The sequence below is a fragment of the Molothrus aeneus genome, chromosome 3 (genome assembly GCF_037042795.1).
Source record: "Molothrus aeneus isolate 106 chromosome 3, BPBGC_Maene_1.0, whole genome shotgun sequence".
Classification (NCBI taxonomy): domain Eukaryota; kingdom Metazoa; phylum Chordata; class Aves; order Passeriformes; family Icteridae; genus Molothrus; species Molothrus aeneus.
Window position 1 is genome coordinate 38090991 of NC_089648.1, and position 19798 is coordinate 38110788.

At 38.8% G+C, this 19798-nt stretch overlaps 1 protein-coding gene across 2 annotated transcripts in view; it reads right to left on the reverse strand.

Moving 5' to 3' along the window:
* The window catches only part of RPS6KA2 (ribosomal protein S6 kinase A2), a 282009-nt gene that overhangs the window by 90267 nt on the left and 171944 nt on the right, over positions 1-19798 (reverse strand). For both annotated transcript variants that reach the window (XM_066546696.1, XM_066546697.1), the window contains 2 exons: positions 9184-9300; positions 5041-5122 (listed from right to left, as the gene is read on the reverse strand). In XM_066546696.1, coding sequence (XP_066402793.1) covers positions 5041-5122; positions 9184-9300 — 199 coding nt within the window. The remainder of the gene's footprint in view (positions 1-5040; positions 5123-9183; positions 9301-19798) is intronic.

Consider the following 19798-nt stretch of genomic DNA (forward strand, 5'->3'; position numbering starts at 1 on the left):
TATGGCTATTTGTGGAGAGGGGAGAGTCTATGTCTCAGCTGGATCTTTAAGGGCACTTCCAGGTCCAGCAATGTTTGTGTTTTTCCAAGCTCAGAGCCCTGACATTTGGAGGGTTACAATTCTCATTACTAAAGAAGCCGTGCATAAGCAGAAGCTCCAAGGATGCAGAGCACATAAACTTTCCTCCAATCTTCAGGGTAAGGGTATCTCTGCTGTGGGATCTGGACTGTCTAGGGGACAGGACTTCCCTGAATAATTTTTCAGAAACAGGTAATAAGAGGCCCAAGAAGATGTAAAAAATATAGCAGAATACTTTAAGAAAAAATAATAAACCAAAATTTAAATGGTGAACCTGGATAAATACCAAGGCCTCTCACCAAACACAAGGACTGTACAAAATAGAAAAAGACATCTTGAAAACCTCGGCACAACAAAGCAAGTTTTATCTGAGGTGAAGACTCTAAGTCCTGCTTTATAGGGTAAAATTGTTTACAGTTTCTCATTTTGTTGCTATTTTATTCTTTTCAAACCAGAGGGAAACCACTAGATTCTGTATCTGATATCTAATCACCACATTTCTTACAGGGAAACTAAGTCACATCCAGAGGAAAACTGAAGAAGCCACATCAGCTGGTGTCCAACCAGGGAAACCACCACCACAATTTTATCAGTGGTTCAGACAGAGATCCCACTTCCCCTGGTAACATCTTAGTTAGTTGCTGGATTTTGGGTATAAGTGATATTTTTGATTCTACATCCCCGGGAACACTGAAGCTCCCTGTGAGCCACCAAAGCTGCTCTCACAGCTTGCTGCACCTATGACCACCACACACCAGCAAACCCCTAAGCCTGCTGGCTTAAACTCAGGGGATCATAAGCTGCAAAGCACTTTAGAGGTTTTGACAAAAGAGATTATAATTTCTAAACCCTATAATCATTGCATTCTCGGGTCAAACAGCTTCCAGTGCCAAGACTTACACACCGCATTGCCACCCAGATGGGCAGATGCAAAGTGCATCCTCATGATCCATCACATCACCCTCCCTACATCATCACTGCAATATTTATAAAGTTCATGAGCATTATGTCAGCAAATAATGGCTTCATGCCACTTTCTCTTAGATTGCATGTCTGCTGCAGGAATGGGTCTTTGATTTTCAAGCTCTCTTACATTCCAGCACAGCAACCTGCTGGGGATTTATGGGCATTTCATGGGTGTTTAATGAGGCTTACACCATAACCAATCTAAACAACTCTTGATCATGGAATTCTGAAGCACATTCAGTAAAGCTGATGGAGCCTGAGACACCTCGAGAGAAATACTGAATGAATCAGAACAGTCAGCTTGCCCTGTCCCTCTGTTCCAGCTTTGCTGGTGAATACAGATGCACGTATATACAGAATAAACACTCCCTGGTTGATTTCTGGTTCCCTCAGATTTACAATGTATTCAGGATGGGCAGTAGAGATTCACTGATATATCTCTGTAAGTGTTTAAACATATAGATTAACTTTATTTTCTGTCAACTTTTTTTTTTTATCTAAAACTCTGATTTTAATGAAGAAGTAGAATGTTGAAAGCAACGATTTAATATGGTATTTTAAGATTATTTACTGACATTCTGAAGGGCAAAAGTCTCACTCCTGAAAGGTATTTAAATTCCTAAATATCTTTGAGCACCTAGATGCCCCCAAAAGGGTTTATATTTGCAAAGGAAGCTATTAAGGTAATGTAATGTAATACACAGTATTTGACAGAGAGACAAGTTAGAGTTACACATACATGCACTCCTAAATCTGATGTATTCCATATCTGGCACCTAAACACACATAACATCCTTAAACATTTTGAACAACGTTTTCCTAAAGATAATAATTAGAATGAAATGCTTATCTAGTTTCTTCAGAAAGCTTTCTGCTTTAAAATCAGATACCCACAAGCTCCTGAAAATGGAAATGAGGCAGAAAGGAAAGCAACTTAGGTGTGATGCTCTCATTTACAACAAAAAGTAGCAGTGGCTTTTTTTCTTTCAAAGATCCATGCTGTTACAGGTGCTTACTCAGATATATCCTATTTTTAAAATAAGCCTTCATTAATTTAAGAATAATTTAATTTTCACAAATATTCGTGTGTGCCTCTGCAGCATGTGCCTCTGCAAACTTCTACAATCTAAACTGTAATATTCTGGAGCCTAATTTTCCCTTCATAGCAGGAGTAGTCCTGCTGATTAGGAGATCTTTTTCAAGCTCAAATCTACACATGTGATTGATCTACAAAGTCTTTTTTGTATAAAAAGCCATTTTTTGAACTGTAAACGCTTGAAGAATTCTGCTGCTGCTTGCTGTGCCCTTCTTATACTAACCTTTGCTGTTGCTGAAGTTGGGCTCATGCTAACAAAGGGCAACTATCCTGGAAAGGGGCAGGAGGCAACAGACTCACTGAGAAAGCACCATTTTTTACTTCTGCTTCTTCCTAAACATTACCAGCCACAGTCAGGCTCCCAGGGCAGGAAATTCCCCAACAGGACCTACTATGGTTGCTCTTCAGAGCAAGTACAATCACCCCTGAAAGTCTCTTGCTTATCCAGGTTTTATTTATGCAGACCAACCCAGGAAAGAAATCAGCTTTGCTATCCCATATTCTTTTATTTTCTTTCTGACTTCTCCATTTACATGCTTTGCAAATTTGTTTCACTATAGAAAATAACTGCTGTAACATTTAGGGCTGTCTGGCCATTGCCAATGGAATTGGCTTGGAGAGCTCTGAATTTCCTGCTCCATGTGGGACTTGTGCAGGCTGCCGGTCAGGAAGCAAAATCATTTGGAAATTTGCCTGGTAGTGTGCCTTGTGTCAGCAAATGCTGAATGCAGTGCTAACACACCTGTAGCTTTGCTCCCACTAGACAGGGTAATAAATACTTCAAATTGGAGTGACTTCCAGCCCTTTTTGAGTGTAGGTAGTCAGCAATAATACAACACTCTCACTTAAAAGATAAAATTAAGCTGTCAGAAATATTATCTCTGTGCCAAAAGTTTACATGGAAGCTTACTGACAGCAATACTCATTGCTGCTCGTCTCACTCACCCTGCTGCCAATGGGGTTCTGCCTTTGTTTTTGCACTTTGAGTTAAACAGCTGTCAGTTTTAACTTATTTGTAGAAACTGGTGTGTAGAAATTAGTTCCTAGCCCTGGGCTGGTTATCTTGAGATTAATGGGAAATCCAGAGCTAGCAGTCAGAGGGGCAGCACTCTGAATGGGAGAGAAATGCAATCCACCAAAATCAGAAAGTAGCCTCAATTTTTGGATCTTGTGATCCATACTTGAGAAGACAATCAATAGCTTTTCTGTGCTATAAAGAACCCCAGAACTGCAAAGAGGTTCTTGTTCTTGACAGAAGAGAAATTTGATGGAACACATTGGGTACTTTAAAACCTAAATTTTGACATTTCCTGAAATACTGCCACAATAAAGGTCTTTTCTTTTACAGTGGAATCTAATGTTACATATTTCACCATCAAATATTAAGTAACAATAAAGTGTTTGGGGATGCAAAAACCCCTGTCCCCAGTGCCAAAGCTTTTCCTGCTAAACACTCCTTAGAGTTATACAGAAAAAGAGGGAATACACAGTTTTCCCTTTTGGTAAAAAAACCTGTATTGTCAAAAGAAACAGGAATAAGTTTCAGGTACATGATGTCTGAGGGGTTACACAGACCTTGCTCAGACACCATCAGAAGATGACATTCCCCAGTGGGGAAGACTCTGACAGTTGAGTTCAGTGGAGTTTGGGCACTTCAGAGTCCTGTTCTTGGTTGAGAAGTCAGAGAATCACTGTGCCATACACGTGATGTACCCAGGCCTGACCTATTCCTTTGCATGTCTTGTGTCCAGCACTGTTTGTTTATTTACCCTGGGCTGTTCTGCTGCAATAAACATTCCAAACAACAAGATAAGCACGCCAGCATTGCCTCAAACTCACATTTCCCTGAAAAGGCTTTCTGAGAGGAAAGGACTGGTGTGCCTGCTCCCCATTTTAACCAGCACTCAGAAGAGGGGCTGGCTCTGCCTGACACCACCTGCAGTTGCTCTAGCTTGCTTGACTGGTGGCTTTATTTGTATTTTGGTTCCCCAAAGCAAGGCATGCTGTAGAAATCTGGATTTTTCAAGTGATCAGAACTATCTGATCACTTAAGGATTATTCTTTGCGTTAGGACAGAAATGTAGACACTACACTGCATTGCACAAAACCACACTCTCCAAGACAAAGCAAAATAACTGCTCCAGACAGAATGAATTCTCTCCTCTTTACCTGCAAGAAGTGTCAGGCTTTTGAGGGCAAGATCAGAACAGTGCTAGGTCAGGGAAACAAAAAGATGACTGCATCCTCCTTGGTCTGTGCAGGAACCATTAGGACTTCAGCTGAGACTGAACTTACTCTCTTTGCTTTTCAGTCCTGGGCCTGACTACCAATTTCTTTTTTTGTCTGTAGCAGGCAGTGGCCCCAGAAGAGAAGAACCAGCTTTAAACATGAGTCATTTGGCCCAGGCCTCCTACAGCCCATGAGCTAGGAAACAGCATGATCTAAATGGTCTCAGAATGCCTCCTCACACTTGGGAACATGTTCCCATGGTTTTTCAGGCACACAGAGAGAAGCACCAGCTGGGAAGGCCATTCTGCCCAGTAGGAGCCAGGTTTTACTTTAGCAATACCCTTATTTACTTCAGCAACAGAAAGATAGTGAGACTTAAATACAAATGAATATATACCAAAGAGAAGTCCTAAAAATAACACCAAGAAAATAAAGCAAGCGTGCAGCTGGGAAGCTGCAAACCTCCATTTTCCTCCTCTCACACTGTGTAGGTAACATATTTTTAAGTCCTTTTCAGAATATTCACCTACAGCGAGACAAAATTTTGGAGGATGGCAGACATATTTATGCATTCATATACTGCAAGGCAGCAACAATGTGAAAAATAGCAAGAAAAATAAATTACTATGCAGCATAGAAATAGAGACTTCAGCCACTGTCCCAATCCTTACCTTTTAGTGTTGCCTTCTTAAGTACCTTCATGGCATAAAGCTGGCCTGCATCAGATCCTTTTATCTTCCTGACTAGAAATACCTGTAAAAAGCAAATGTTTTGTATAGATGAGTACTGAATTTCTACTTGCAAGACTTACTGCATTTGACAGGAAAATAGATACTATGGTTCAGGAAATCTAATGAAAATTACTAGCTGAAAGCATTTCATATCTATTTCACCTGCAATTGTTTGAGCTAGCTTTGGAAATTTTCAGTTTTTAAGCCTTTACCACCTCACAAAAAAACCATTTTCAATATTATTAATTGACCTCATATATTCAGTTAAAGATGGGTGAAAAGTTAGAATCAGTGAGTACATATCTCTTCATATTCTAATCAACTTAACATGAAAAAAAAAAGTCTCATTTGTGTCTTGGAATGTGCAGTGTCTTAAAATTATTGCCATCAATTAAATTTAAGAAAAAAATCAATTTGGTGCCATTCATGATGTAAGTGATGAATAACAACTTGCCTAAGATGCAGCTGAAGAAGAAAGTTCACACAGCTGAAAATCTTTGTTATTACAAAAAAAGACAGTTTTTCCTGTTTCAGTCTCCTATGCTTTGTCTTCTGACAGTGTAAAATTTTAATTAAAATAAAGTAAAATTTGCAGTTAAACTTGTACTCTTTTTATTGTGGTATATGCAAATATTTCTTATCTGCCCCTCAGTGCATCTGAGCACTGGAGGGGTAGTGAACAACAGGATCAATGGTTCAGTTTGGTCTTTATAAGGCTTTTTAATGACTGGAAAAATAAAATAATTAGAAATAAAATAAACAACTCTTTTAGCTGCTTCTCAGGACACACTCTGTCTGCTGAGGTCAGAAGTGTGACCTTAGAAATTCTCAGATCTTCAGAAGCCAGGCAACAGTGTCTCTTATTTTTTTAATTTCAGCACTTGTATTACTGGACAGAAGCTGAAGTAAAGCCAAATGTAGAAATAAAAATATAGTGCCACATACATACAGTCCTGTATGCTCATTAATATACAAATTAACAAAGGCCAGGTGAACTAAAAAATGTCTTTTTGGATTAAAAATTCCAATTATTTTATTAATTGTCTATCCAGGAACCATGAAGCCTTGTTAACTGTCTCCATCTAAAATATAAAAAGCCAAAAAATAAGGAAGGGGTATGTTTCTAGCACAAGTTTTGCACGTTGAAAGACTCTTCCTCCTAAAACACTTCAATCTGTAAACAGATTAGATTTTCTCAAACCCATTTGAAGACAGGTTTCTGGGAAGGGAGAACAGCTGTTTTCAACCAGGTACAGAAGCTGGGAAGGAGAAAAAAAAAAAAAAAAAGAAAAAAAAGAAAAGAAGGTAAATTCTCAATTCTCTCTGAACAACTTCATCAGGACTCTCACATCTGACAGCACCAGAGCTGCAACACTTGTACCACATGATCTGACAGGGTTTTGGTGAGCCTCTCCTTGTCAAGGTGGTTCCTGTGCACAGCAGATATGCACAGCTCCTCAGCCCAGCTGCCCTGACCAGCCCAGCCTGGGCACACACTGCTCCCTCCCAGATCCTCCTTCCTACTCTGATGAACAGACAAACACCTCCATGCTCACAACTGTAGGAAAAAATGATGAAATCTGGATGCAACAGGCCCATGTAAGACTTTCTGAAGGGGTTTTTGGTGTTATTAATGATAAATTAAGCTCAGCTGCTCCAGCATTAACAGGAAGTCAATTCATTTAGAAGTTTACAGAGGAAAGTTGGGATGTTTTTCTGTCCAGGTCAAGTAAAAGATTTAATTTTTGTGTTACATTGAAAAGGAGGAGAAAGTCAAAAGCAAGCTTTTCCAGACACTAGATTTTCAGCTGCATTATTATTTTTGAAAAAACATTTATGGGCTCTTTACCCCAAAAAAGCAAAAACCCAAACCCTTAAGATAATGGTTTTCATCAGCACTGCACATAAAACAGCACAGCATACTGCATCTGCAGAAATATTAGGCTGCAGTTCTAGAAATACCTTGTCTGCCCTATAATCTTGCAAAGCTTCTAATACCCACATTGCTGTAATAAGCAAAATTATCAATTTCCATGACCAGTCACTAGTCAGCTGTTCACTGTAGCATGGGACAGGGCACTTGTCTGCATTCTCTCCAAAAGAGGCGAGTCAAGAACACTGTGTTCTGTTCTATTTCAGAGGGCATCAAAATAAACACCAAACCAGAAAGGAACAGAACAAATGAAAATATTTTGTATTGCAAAATGATGCCACCTTTCTGATTATTCCTAAATGTAATGCTACAGATTGTTCTTGAAACCACCAAGTAACCCTGAACTGCTAAATTGACAGATGATATTAGCTGGACTATACTAGTTTGCCAGAATAGCATGTGCATGTGGCTGAGCACGACTTTCAATTTTCTAGTTTGATATGTTTGTAAGGTTAACTTGAACTAGCAAAACTCCTTTAGCTGGTGTAATTGGTGCATCACCCAAAACCTGATATAAAAAGCTAAGCAAGTGCTCTGCATCTCCAGAGTGTTGGAGGCACTCCCTCTGACACCAAAGACATCTTCTCTAATTATTTAGTTCTTGAGTGAATAATTTGAAAATGTAATGGTTTGCATCCTCAGAGACACAGATTTGAACCACTAGCTCAAATACCAAGGTAATGAAAATGTAGGTGGTTGGGGACTGCATAAGAAACACAGAGTAAACCTCTCTTCCCCACATCTTTGCTGCTCCAGGGAGTTTATCAATGTTTCTCATATAAGATATGGAAAGTGATTTGTAATTACATGCAGCTCCAGACAGGTACATTGTCCACACTCCCACTCTGATACCAAAGAAATCAGACTTCCTTTTGGAAAGTGGTTGCACAGACCAGGCATTTTGCTTATAAAACACTTAAGGCTAGAAGGCCAACTCAAACAATACTGAAAATACATCAATACAATCAAAGATAACCAGCAAACCATTTCTAAAATCTTTACTGCCTATGTATGAAAACCAACTATTCTGACTCTGTTACTTTTATCAAAGATGTTTCTTTCTGTTGTTCTTCACCTTGTTACACTGAGTCCCATAGTAAACCTAATTTTGATCTGTTTGCTTTTTCATATTCAGTTAATATTTAAAACTTAAATATACTGTGCTCTGAAGAAATTATTGAGTTCAAGACTTGGTATTGAATGTTAACTTTCTTGATATCTCTCATCTCAGGGAACTTCTAATAGGTTTAATTATCAATTTAATTCTAGAATAACCAGGAAGTTGATAAACACTCTTAATATAGCTTCCTTTAGGAATAAAAATAAAGGTTCTGATTAGAAAATATGTCCTTAAAACTCTACAGAATAGTATACTTATAAGGACTTTGATACCTAGTTTCAGCTAGGTTCACTGTTCCAAAGGTTTCAATGCCTTATTTAAAGACATTAGAAAGACTTTAAGGCTGAATTGACTCTTCCTTCTTTCTCACCATCTTTCCTTCCTGTTCTCATTTCCAACCAACATGCCCTGCTGAAGAACTGTCTTTGGAATTAAGAAAATCCTTAGTCTTAAGATATGTAGCAAATATTGCTTCTCCACAAATTAGCTTGTGGTCATACAGGCAGGATTTTCCCCCCATGCTCTTGCAATAATGATTACTGTATTCTGCACTGGGCTTTATCTCCAGGACCTTTCAAGGCCTCTGACTGTGAACTAAACTGAAGTTGGGGACTCAGAAATGTCCTTGAGGTTGCCCTCAGTGGGAACTGTGCAGCTAACTTATTTAAGTCTTTGAATGCTCCTATTTACACCCTCCAACTAAGCAGCAGTGGCACACTCACCTCCCTGGTGGATAGATAATCCATAAATATCATTTATCACTGTTTGCAAACAGTGATGCTTGACTAACAATCACTTGTGCTCATTGGTCCAGGTCCAGAGCCATAGCTGCTATTTCCTAAACTAGTTCATATGCACAAAACCAGCTAAAAGACTGAAGCATTACTAAAATGAAGAGAGAAGGGCTTTCCTTATCTGCCTTTACAATATAATTTATATATGGACAATGTCAGCAGTGTAAAAGAACTCAGAGAAAAGAACACAATATTTTCAGTGTTGCTCTGGGTGATTAGACAACAATAAAAATTACCTTTCCGTATGAACCTTGTCCTAATACTTTCAACAGTTCAAACTGAGAAGGATCTGCTTTTTCAAAACCTTCCTTGACATGATGACTGATGTCTATTTCCTTCACAATACCTTCTTCCTGCAAAGGAAAAATAAACAAAAAAACAAAACCCCCAAATCAGAGCCATTATCTTAAGGAAACATATTGTTTATTAAAACCTTGTCTCTGTAATGCTGCAATCATGTAGCAAATTTTGAAAATAGAAATAAATGCCTGTCTAAATATTCCATGTGCCTGTTACCAGCTGGGGAGGGTAATTGTCAGGACATCCAGACCTGGTACTTCTGTTTATTAAGCCTCAAGATATGACTAGATAAAGACAGATTACACAAGCTGAAGCCAAAAATACACTGCAAATCTTGGTGTGCCCATCAGAGACCTTGATGGCAGAGTGACATGTACTCAAATCTGCACTAGAGAGTTCTCTCTACATACTTTCTCAGCTTCCCCTCAAATCATCATTTAAGTCAATCTTAAAAAGCTTCCTTAGTCTTAAGCAGTAATTCTTCTAAAGACTAGGCAACAAGGAAATACATTGCTAAAAGATCCTCTTCCTATTTACCTCAAAAATTGGAAAGTTACTACTGGTAACCATTTAAGCAGAAAACAAATTAATGATTAGATATAAAATGAGGTGGTGGTGGGAGAAGACTGACACACACTTTGCTGCTTGCAAGAATTCGTTTTTTATGCTTTGGGTTTGTCCAGGTTATTTTGTGAAAATCTTTCCTCTGTCAATAGATGCACATTCCTCAAAGACATGAGTAGAACTAGGACTTTCACCTTGCAAGATGTGACATATGGCATTAGTTTCAGTTTTTGTTCCATGTTATTTTGGCATGTTCCTCTAAAAAGAGAGCAACTGGGTCATGTGAGACCCAGAGGGACTGCACAGAGTTTGCAGCAACCCAGAAAGTCACTGAGCTGAAAAGAAACCTGTAAGAAAGAACCCGCTCCCTCAAGGACACAAAGAGAAGGAAAGATAGTACTTACACACCTTATTATTTCTTTAGTGTTTTGGACACCTACATTTGAGCTTTTTGGTTTGTTTGGGTTTTTTTTTCCCCCAAACTACTTGTTCTAACTTCTCCACAACAAAAATATAGATTTTCAGTACAAACCTTTGTAACATATATATATATATATATATATATATATATTACAGAAATAACATCCTGAAAATAAAAATGCATAAAACCCCCAAAACATCTGGCCAAAACACATTCTGTACTAAATAAGAATAATTTTGATTTTCTTCTCCTCCAGAAAAATTGCTATCACTTTCTTCTAGCTGTAATTTGTCAGATACATGGTTTGCATTACCCAGATTGCTTTCTATACTGTAGTTTCAACCCTCCTCTTCCTTACCCTGCCTCTTAACACTCACATACTTTGGAACAGTGGACTATATCCTCTTCTTGGTTTGGAAAGCTTCCTGTAGTTCATGCATGCTACCACAATTATGGAAAATAATCATCATCTCAGAGCAACTCCTTTTTCTGATCCTAATTGCTATAGTTAAAGGTTTGCCTGAAAGGAAATGCGTGAAACCACTGAACAGTTTTCACAGACAGATTTAAAGGATTTCCAAGTACAGAACTGCCAAGATCTCTCTGTGCATTCTTCTTACTTTAATTGCTGTGTGAGATAGCATAACTTTCTGATATTAAATATATAATATTTTTGAATTATTTTGTACTCTGGCGTGAACCATGAAGTCACTTTCAGCTACATTTGCAATTTAAATGATGAGTGAGTTTCAATTCACCCATTCATACTACTCATCAAAGTCAAAGACTTACAACCCCAAGCATGTTTCTCATTCTATTACTAAATTTAATATAACCTCTTTAGGTTCATGAAACATGTTCAGTTACAGGAATATATTGAAAGTATTACAATGATGAAAAATCAGCTTGCTGGGAGAATGCTTAAAAATTTCTTGCACTCCCGTAGAATAGCAAAAATAATTTATAAAGTGCAATGAAAACAGTACTTTAATTATATGCATCTTTAATTAAAAGCTCAGGGGGAAAAAAAAGAGTATTTACAAAAAATGGAACCAAATACAAGACCTAACAATGTTTATCAGAGAAGCACAGATTTTCAAGACAGAAGAAAAATGCTAGATTTTGTGATGATTTTTTTGTGATTATCAAAATATATAAACATTGGTTAGAAGAGGCTTCTAGGGGTCATCTAGTTCAGCAGTCCTGCCCAAAATATCACTGACACTTGATCAGACCAACCAGCTGGTTTTTGCCCATTGTGGTTTTCAGTGCCTCAAACACTGCAGCTTGAGCCACTTCCTACAAAAGAATATTTTCTTTCAATTTGCCCACAGTCCATTTGAACTGGCTGTTCCATGCGCCCTTAGGAGGAAGCAGGATATTTTTCTAGGAAGGTAGGATTTCCTGTGGATTTCCTGTGGTTGCCTTGCTAGAAAGGGGCAGCAAGGCAGCACTGAAGAAAAAGCATGCCAGACAGCTGTTTTTTCACCCATCATCACCACAGTGGTGTCACTTGTGAGCTGTCCAAGAGGTAGATAATATTTTAGCTGGTATGGCAAATCCACTTCCCCCTGGAGCAGAAAGCCAAACTGGCAGCGCTTTCAACTAAAGACAGACATAGATCTTTAAAGAAAATACATGCTGGTGTGTTTGCACACATGCACCCATTTGCCTCGAATGTATTTCTATAATCTTATTAATTATTGGCTGCATAAATCACAGAATAACTTCTATTTGTTTGTTTTACCTTTCCAGCTAAAAAACCCAGCACAGACCAAACAGTCTTATAGTCTTTACTGACATTCTTACTTACATGGGATTTTCTCATTTGAAGTCTTCCTGTATTATGTTAATATGGAATCTGGCATAATTTTTCTCAGGTATTGATGATCAGAGTGAAACCCAAAGCGTCAAAGCAAAATTATATTTGGGCAGGTCTCCCAATTATTTTGGTCTGGGTTGCATGCTAGAAACTTCTCTAATACAGTTTCATTTTTCACTATTCCAGCAAGTGCACCATATCTGCATCAGAATTTAGCATAACAACAATTAAACTGAGACAAGGCAATCACAATACAAAGCCTGCACACTGAAGAAGCTGTTTTGATGGAAAAGATTTCACTCTGGAAAAAAACAACCAGCCAACTTCAAAACTGGTTTTGATCAGTGAAGTTGGGAGAATCAAAAGGGAATGTTCCACAGTCTGATCTTGCAACAGCTGTGCACACCAGCCCAGACTCCTGCTCCCTGCTGACTTGTCCCATACTGCATTAGCAGGAATGCTTGACTTGATGAAGCTCAATCTTTTGTAAACTTCTCTAAATATTTATGTTCACACAAAAAACATCATCCTAGGACAAAAGTGAGATGGGTGTTCTTGGTGGCTTGAAGAAAGCACATGGTCAGGCAGGATAGACTAGAGAAGGGAAGGCAATAAATTGGAAGGATAAAAGAGAAATGGAGAGTGCTTTTCCATGTTAATACAAGAAAGACCTAATTCTGTGCCTGGTTCTATACTACATTACTCACTTAAAGGCTTCCCCTAAAGCTGGCAGAAGGTTTGGACATAACTCACTATTAAAATGGAAAGCCACTTTTGATCTCTTCTTCTCTAGGACAAAGGAGAAGAGAGCCTCTCTTGTTGCCCAGTGACTGTGGATAACACAGACACATCTGCTTTTGGTGCTTCTGGAAGGCAACAGGCCCCTGTAGTGTTGGTCTCAGCTCCAACACTTCTTCATGCAACCTTGAAGAAAGAGAGGCACTAATGCTCAGTGGCTGCTTGAGATCAACCACAGAAAACTCTTCTAACTGCAACAATACTTCCCAACCCATTGTCTCATGTCAGAGTAGGATCAAGAACTGTAGGGGTATGGATTTGGCAGTGGAGTACAAAAAGTCACTCAAAATGGCAGGCCTTCCTGGAGAGCAACTCTTCAATTTACGATCTTGCCTGTTCCACAGCCTCTCAGCAAACATTATGGAAAAAATAACCCTTAGAAAATGCACAGGTTTAACAGCTTTTGGGGTCTTGTCTGGCTACTCCACAACTAGTTTCTGAACAAGAAGAGTTAAGGTCACCAAACAAAGAGACCACCTTAACTGCCAGATATATTTCACCCCCAGACAAAAAACTTTCCTCACCAAAACTTCCTGAAATATCAGGAGGGGGATATTATGCAAGAATCAGCTACTTTTACCAGAAGAAAAATGTGTGCTACCATATCATATACAAAAAAGCCATGGTGCTTTTTTGTATATGATATGTAATTTTATATTATTATTGTTTTGAAAATCAGGAAGAAAGGATTCCCAGTTTTATTCCTTGCCTGGCGATCTCCTCAGTTTCAGAGGACCAAGACTGGTGTATAGGTATGGCTGTAAAGGGTAAGCTTCATTTTCCAACAAAAATATGTGCACTTTTGATGTGCAAGTTTTACAGTCTTAAGCCTTGTGTGCTTTAGAATCTGAGGTCAATGAAGAAATCAACAAAAATGTGGCAGGAGGACATAAGAAATAATGGTAACTCAGAACACATTTTACTTTTCAAGATAATAATTATTTGTCTATAGCACATGCTCAGGATACAGACTTAATTTTGTTACCAATCTTCCAATTTGGCAAGTTACCACCTACCATAAACCCAAATCACAATTATTTAACTACAAAGTATCAGGGGCAACACAACATTTCAAAACAATACGATTCATTAAGAAAGCATGTTTTAAAACTGTGATATGGGAATAGCTAGGACAGGATGTGTCTGATAAAGATGAGGCCAGGTTTCTACCTCTGTTTCACAGTTTCTAATCTAGCTCAGCCCATAGGAGAGTAATTTGTGTCACAGACATAATAGGCTATTCAAATGCTGCCTAGGGCAGGAAATGAGTTGCTGGCCTGCATTCAGTTCTTTGAGGACAAGTATCTACATTAAAGAGGAAAGTATAGGAGCATTTTCATCAGCCTCTTCCCAAGCAAGTCTCCAGCAGCTGGAGTAAAAATTGAAAAATAAATTGTCTATTTTAAATAGGTTATAATCCAAATTCTGGCCTCTACTGTCATCTGGAAAGATGTAAACAGCAATAATGCCATAAATGGGCCTGGTTGCTTTGTTCTCTACTGACAAATAAACATTTGCTTTAACAACAATTTATTGGACTTACTGAGCTCTTAAAGAAGCATGAGGAACTCACAGTGAATTCACTGGACATTGTGCCAGGTCTGTATTTGGCTTTCCAGCATAAACTTACCTATCTTCTCAAAAGGTAATATGGAGTTAAATAATACATTACAATTTTAAGAGAGATTGGGATTTCCTTCCCAGATCTTTCACAAAGGTGAATAGAATGTCTTATCTTCTATTTGAAATTCCAGCAAGTATGTCATTACTAGGGAAAACAAGAGCAATTTCTGTGGAAATCAGCTGTTAAATTGCGCAGACCTTTTTCTAGAGAGGGTAACTATGAAGCTCTCTTTAAAACGCTTTAGCACTTCTCTCCAGCTCCAATTTTTTATCTTACATGTTTAGTTTCTTCTCCCAAATACATGGCTGTATACAGTGGGGTTCAGCTTAAGTCCAACAAACTAAATGGAAAGGGATGAATCACAGAGAGCAAAGGCAGTGAATACTATCTCCTGGATAGATCAGTAAAGTCCATGAGATGGAGGCTTGAGAATTCGGGAGATTTGGGTAAAATCTTTTCTGCTACAAGGCATCCTGTGTGTCTTTGATGAATCACTTGAGGCTGAATTCAGCTAAATAAATGCAAGCATTTATAGAACAAGACAACATTATGAACTAGGTTTACTTTGCAGTCAATAGAGGGAAGCTGGGAATTCATGATTAAAAGAGATCAGAGCCTTAAACGAAATCACATCCTAAAAAGTGCACATTTCTGTCTGATGACTATGAAGGAAGCCTAAGATAGTTTGCTGAGTTGGGGGCTTCTGCAGTTGCAGGAGGTGAATTCACATTTATAATTTGATTTTGAAACACACTTAAATAGAGAAGAATTGTGGCCAGATTTTTAATGCCTTTATGAAAGAGATGTTTGATGATAAATGCCATGAAACTTCTATTGAAATGGAAGATTTTTTCAAAAGAACTTATACACTTGAAACAACTAGAAAATTAAAAAATACTTTAAGGTGTTGGAAATAGTCCACTGATCAGTATTTTGCAGCTCAGCAAATTAGGCATTTTTTCTACTTCCTCCCTAATTGAAAAAATAGGAATAGTTGCTTTTTGCTATCCTGTGGGAGCACCATGAGAATTAATAGAAAAAAAATTGCATTCCCATACTGCAGTAATAGACAGACAACTTATCTGCAATGTATCCAGTATACATGAGATACCAGGCAGCCTACAACTGAATTCTTCTTTAGCTCAGATTGAAGTATTTTGAAGTCTGGTGCTCTTTATCTGATGACTGTAGTGTCTTCACAGACCCAGTCCCTGACTAGGACAAATACATAGAACACTATGACTAAAAAGTTACATGAGGAGAACTCATGTAACTTATGGCCTATTCCAAGTGCAGATATGCATTGAGTGAGTAGGGGAGGGAGGGAGACACCAGCTCTTGATCTAACTTTCAACCCTGGACACAAATCACTAGCCAGAGTCACTCTAAATTTTATGTTATTTCTTACACAAACTGCAATAGTTTATGAGGAGTGGTGAGTAGAAAGTGCCTAACAAAATGTTAAAGCAAGGGGTTAAAAAGCAGAGCCATCTGGTCACAAAAAAAGATACAGTTGGCCAGCCTTACTCATACAGCAGCTCTCTACAAATACTCAAATACATCTGTGAACTTTACCAAAAACAGTCTCAAAATGAGTCACACCATTAAAGGACAAAGAACTCAGCAATATTGCTCTTTCTACAGTAAATAAGAGCAGGAAGGTCTTCACCAACATCCCTCTTGGCATGGCTGCCATGTGTGCCATTAGCCTTTACAACTCCAAAGAGCTGTAAGGTCCATTGTTGATGGTTTCTGCTGGTGAATAGGCAAAAGAAGAACTGCTGCTCTTTCATCAGAATTGCTGCTCTTTCATCAAGGAACTAAGTCCCATTGTGTCTGGAGCCAATGCATGGCAGAAAATGTACCTCTTTATAAGGGTAAGTATTCTTGTTTCCTTATGATGATTCTATGTCCCCACTGAAGAGGGTTATGAACAGGAACCTGAACAGGGTTACATGCAGTGGTAGGGGCCAATATACATGACTGCATTGAAAAATAATTATGTTATAACATAGCTCAGGGCTGGTTCCCAGGTCAGTATTGTTCCCTGTGCACTCTGGTCTGAACAAACTGTGAGTCGCTTGGGTGACTCCTGCCAGAGACCCTCCCAGGGATGCCCCCACCACCACCACTGCAGCCACTCACCAGAGCTCCTGGCCCTGCTGCAGTGCATCAGCATTCACAGGAAAGCCCTAATGGGACAGTCCTCATGTGATAGCAACCTCTGCTCTGTGCATCTCCAGAATACAGGTAGCCCCCAACACCCCTGTGTCCCACCTTCCCATCTGTGAAATGCAGGTAAGGCCATCTTCCTCTTTCTTTTATTGTTAGGCACTGGAAAGATACCAAATGTTCAGGTACTGTGGTATTAGGCTTGAAAAAGAAGGAAGACAGAAAAAAAGGTGTATATGTTAAGGGTGCTATACAAGAATATAAATGCTTGCTAAATTACTCCAATTCTCTTATTGCTGTACTCAGCTGCTTCACAGACTAGAAAAAAAGGTGCCTGATGTTTTACTAGTGCATTTGAGTGTGAAATAACTCCAGCTGCACTAGGAAGATAAACTTCTTAAGCAAAACATATTTTGAACCATTTCCTCACTGTTTCATTATCCAAATAAAACACTGCCCACCACAGCAGTGTAAATGGCACCACAACACAGTAAGTAGAAAATACAAAGCCCTGGGGCATTTGGATGGTGATTTTAAAGAACTGAATCATCTTTAATATGCATACTAAAGGAAAAATACCAGGTTTCATCTTGAAATGTGAGGCAGAGTCAACAAAAGGCTGTAATAAGAGATAATCGCATTACTGAAGTGTTGGATTAGTCAGTTTAGGAAATATACCCATCTGCTGTTTACAAATCACTTGTAGGGTTTGGTAATTACCATTTTGTCTCCAAGAGGAATATTGACCTGCTTGCACATTTTGTGTCCTCCCATTAATTAAATCAAGCATCCACTAAGGTTTCAACCAGCTTGTACTTCACAAACTGGAGTCCTGCTGGCATTATGCTAGGGAAAAACGAGTTGTAATGACGTTCATTATCTCAGTGGCATTTTGCAGGCAGAGTATTAACAGGGAAATGGACTAATGTGAGGTCATTATAGAATCAAAGCAAATACAAATTAGTTTTAATGCTGCTGTTCACAACATAGAGGATCAGTGAAGGCACTGAAGGAGAGAGGCTGAAGCAGCTGAATGAGGCAGAGAGAAGATGGCAAAAAGGAAATTTTAAGAGATGATATGACAAATTTAGCAACATGGACAGAAGAATAAGATTTGGAGGGCAGAGAGAAAAGGAGGTATCAAAAAGGACATAAGGCAAGGGCAATTGACTTGCGCCTCTGCCAACAGAGAATTACAACAAGAGAAAAATTGCAATACTAAATTACTAGAAATGCAAATTTTACCCCTTTTATGCAGCAGCTTAATCCAATTTAAATACCTAACCATCTTCCTGGGATGAGGAGAAATTACAGGCATGCATGTATGTACTGGAGTGATCTGATGGGGAAGCTGGTAAGCAGTCCTGGCACACTCAAAACTGCTCCCAAAACAAAGGGTGAGAGAGGGATGGGGACCAGAGGTGCTTTGCTGCACAGTTGGTTAATGGCCTTGGGCATCCAGCCTCCTCCAGTAACTCAACTGGGCCTCCAAAACACACTAAGAATGCAGTGGATCCAGACTCTGCTTATTTATCTAGACTCCAGCTTCAATTTTTTAAGTTATACAAAAACACACAGATAAAATAAAATTTAAAATAAAGTTACACTAAGTACCTGACAATACCTCATCTCATGCTGGCTCCAGTTTCATGGACAAATATTTAGCAAGGGACGCTAAAACTTATCTCTTCAGCTGTATACTTTTATTACAACCACGGCTAAGAGTTGTTAGGTCATTATTTGCAGACATTCATATTTCAGGGCCTAAGAACTGTTACCATGCACAAGTACCTCTTAAACAGAGTTTCAGCAGTCTCCTGAAAATCTGGCCTAGGAAAGCCCCATAACATTTTGTGTTTTTTTAACTACTAAGAAACCTCTAGTTTAGATCATGTCCCTCAAAGATTCACACAGCCGATCTCCAAGGAAGAAGCTGCTAAATAATTATGACACATCCTCTTTTCTGTGAAAGGAATAATTGTTTACAATTACTGTACTAAACAGAAGCACACATTATGTACACACACTGACTAAAAAGATGTGTATTTTGAGAATGAGAATAAATAAAACAAAAAATCCATCTGGATCCAAAGAGCACCTTTGCAGCACTGTTTAGAAGACTCTCTTATTTCAAAGAGGTCAAACTGCTGCACCAATCTGTTTTGCAGAGATTTACAATGGATAATGTGATTTTGTATAACAAAAGAGGGGAGAGTGGTAGGTTAGCTGGTTGTCAGCTGACTGGGATCTTGACAGACTTATCATGGCAGTGTCACAGCAGCAAAACTTTCAGTAGACTTGAGCAGTCAAAGCTGATCCACAGTCTACTGAAGTCTACTGAAAATGATTTCCAGAGTAGGATTAATCCAAACATGTATCTGAACTCTGTTCAACAGCCAAACTCTGAGTTAGCTGTCTAAACTTCTGTAGAGCTGACAAAAGAATGGGTGCTTTTAGGCTTTTCTTTCTTTTAGTAAGCTTGCCTCTTTCTACTGACTGTAAAGGAAGTCTATGCTAATTAGCTCAGATTTATATTAATTCTTCCTTCCCTCATTCCTCATTGACTCCTTTAGCATTAGATGGAGCATATGCACTTTGCAAAAGACATACACTGCATTATACTGGATATTTCTAGGCCAGCTTTTGATCAACCCACCTTTTTCACTATGGATTTTCTATAGTCTCCAGCAGGCAATGCATGATGCTCTCATAGTCTCATTTTTCTGGCCTGATGTATATTTGTGCAAACTACTGCAATTTCCTTCTGCAGAGACATTCTTACCCTCTGTGGCTACTATCATGATCATTGCCACCACAAATCAGGGAAATCAGGGCTCTTGGCCATGAAACTGGAAGCAAATCCACAACCCTGTGTCAAATATCATGCCAAACTTTTACACAGGGAGAAACTTCAACAGGTGTGGGAAAAAACAGTGTCTTCAGTCTCTTAATTCAAAATAAATTTTACTTATTTGCATTTATTCGTACCATTTGACCCTTTAGACCACCTGGCATCACTTAGAAAACTGCCAAGACAACTGAAAGCTGAGCCCAGCTGCAGTGCTCATCACCACACTCCTGCAGACTGTGAGGCTTGGCTTTCACCTGCCCTGCAGCTCTTCTACTCACCCAACTCTGTAAAGGGACATT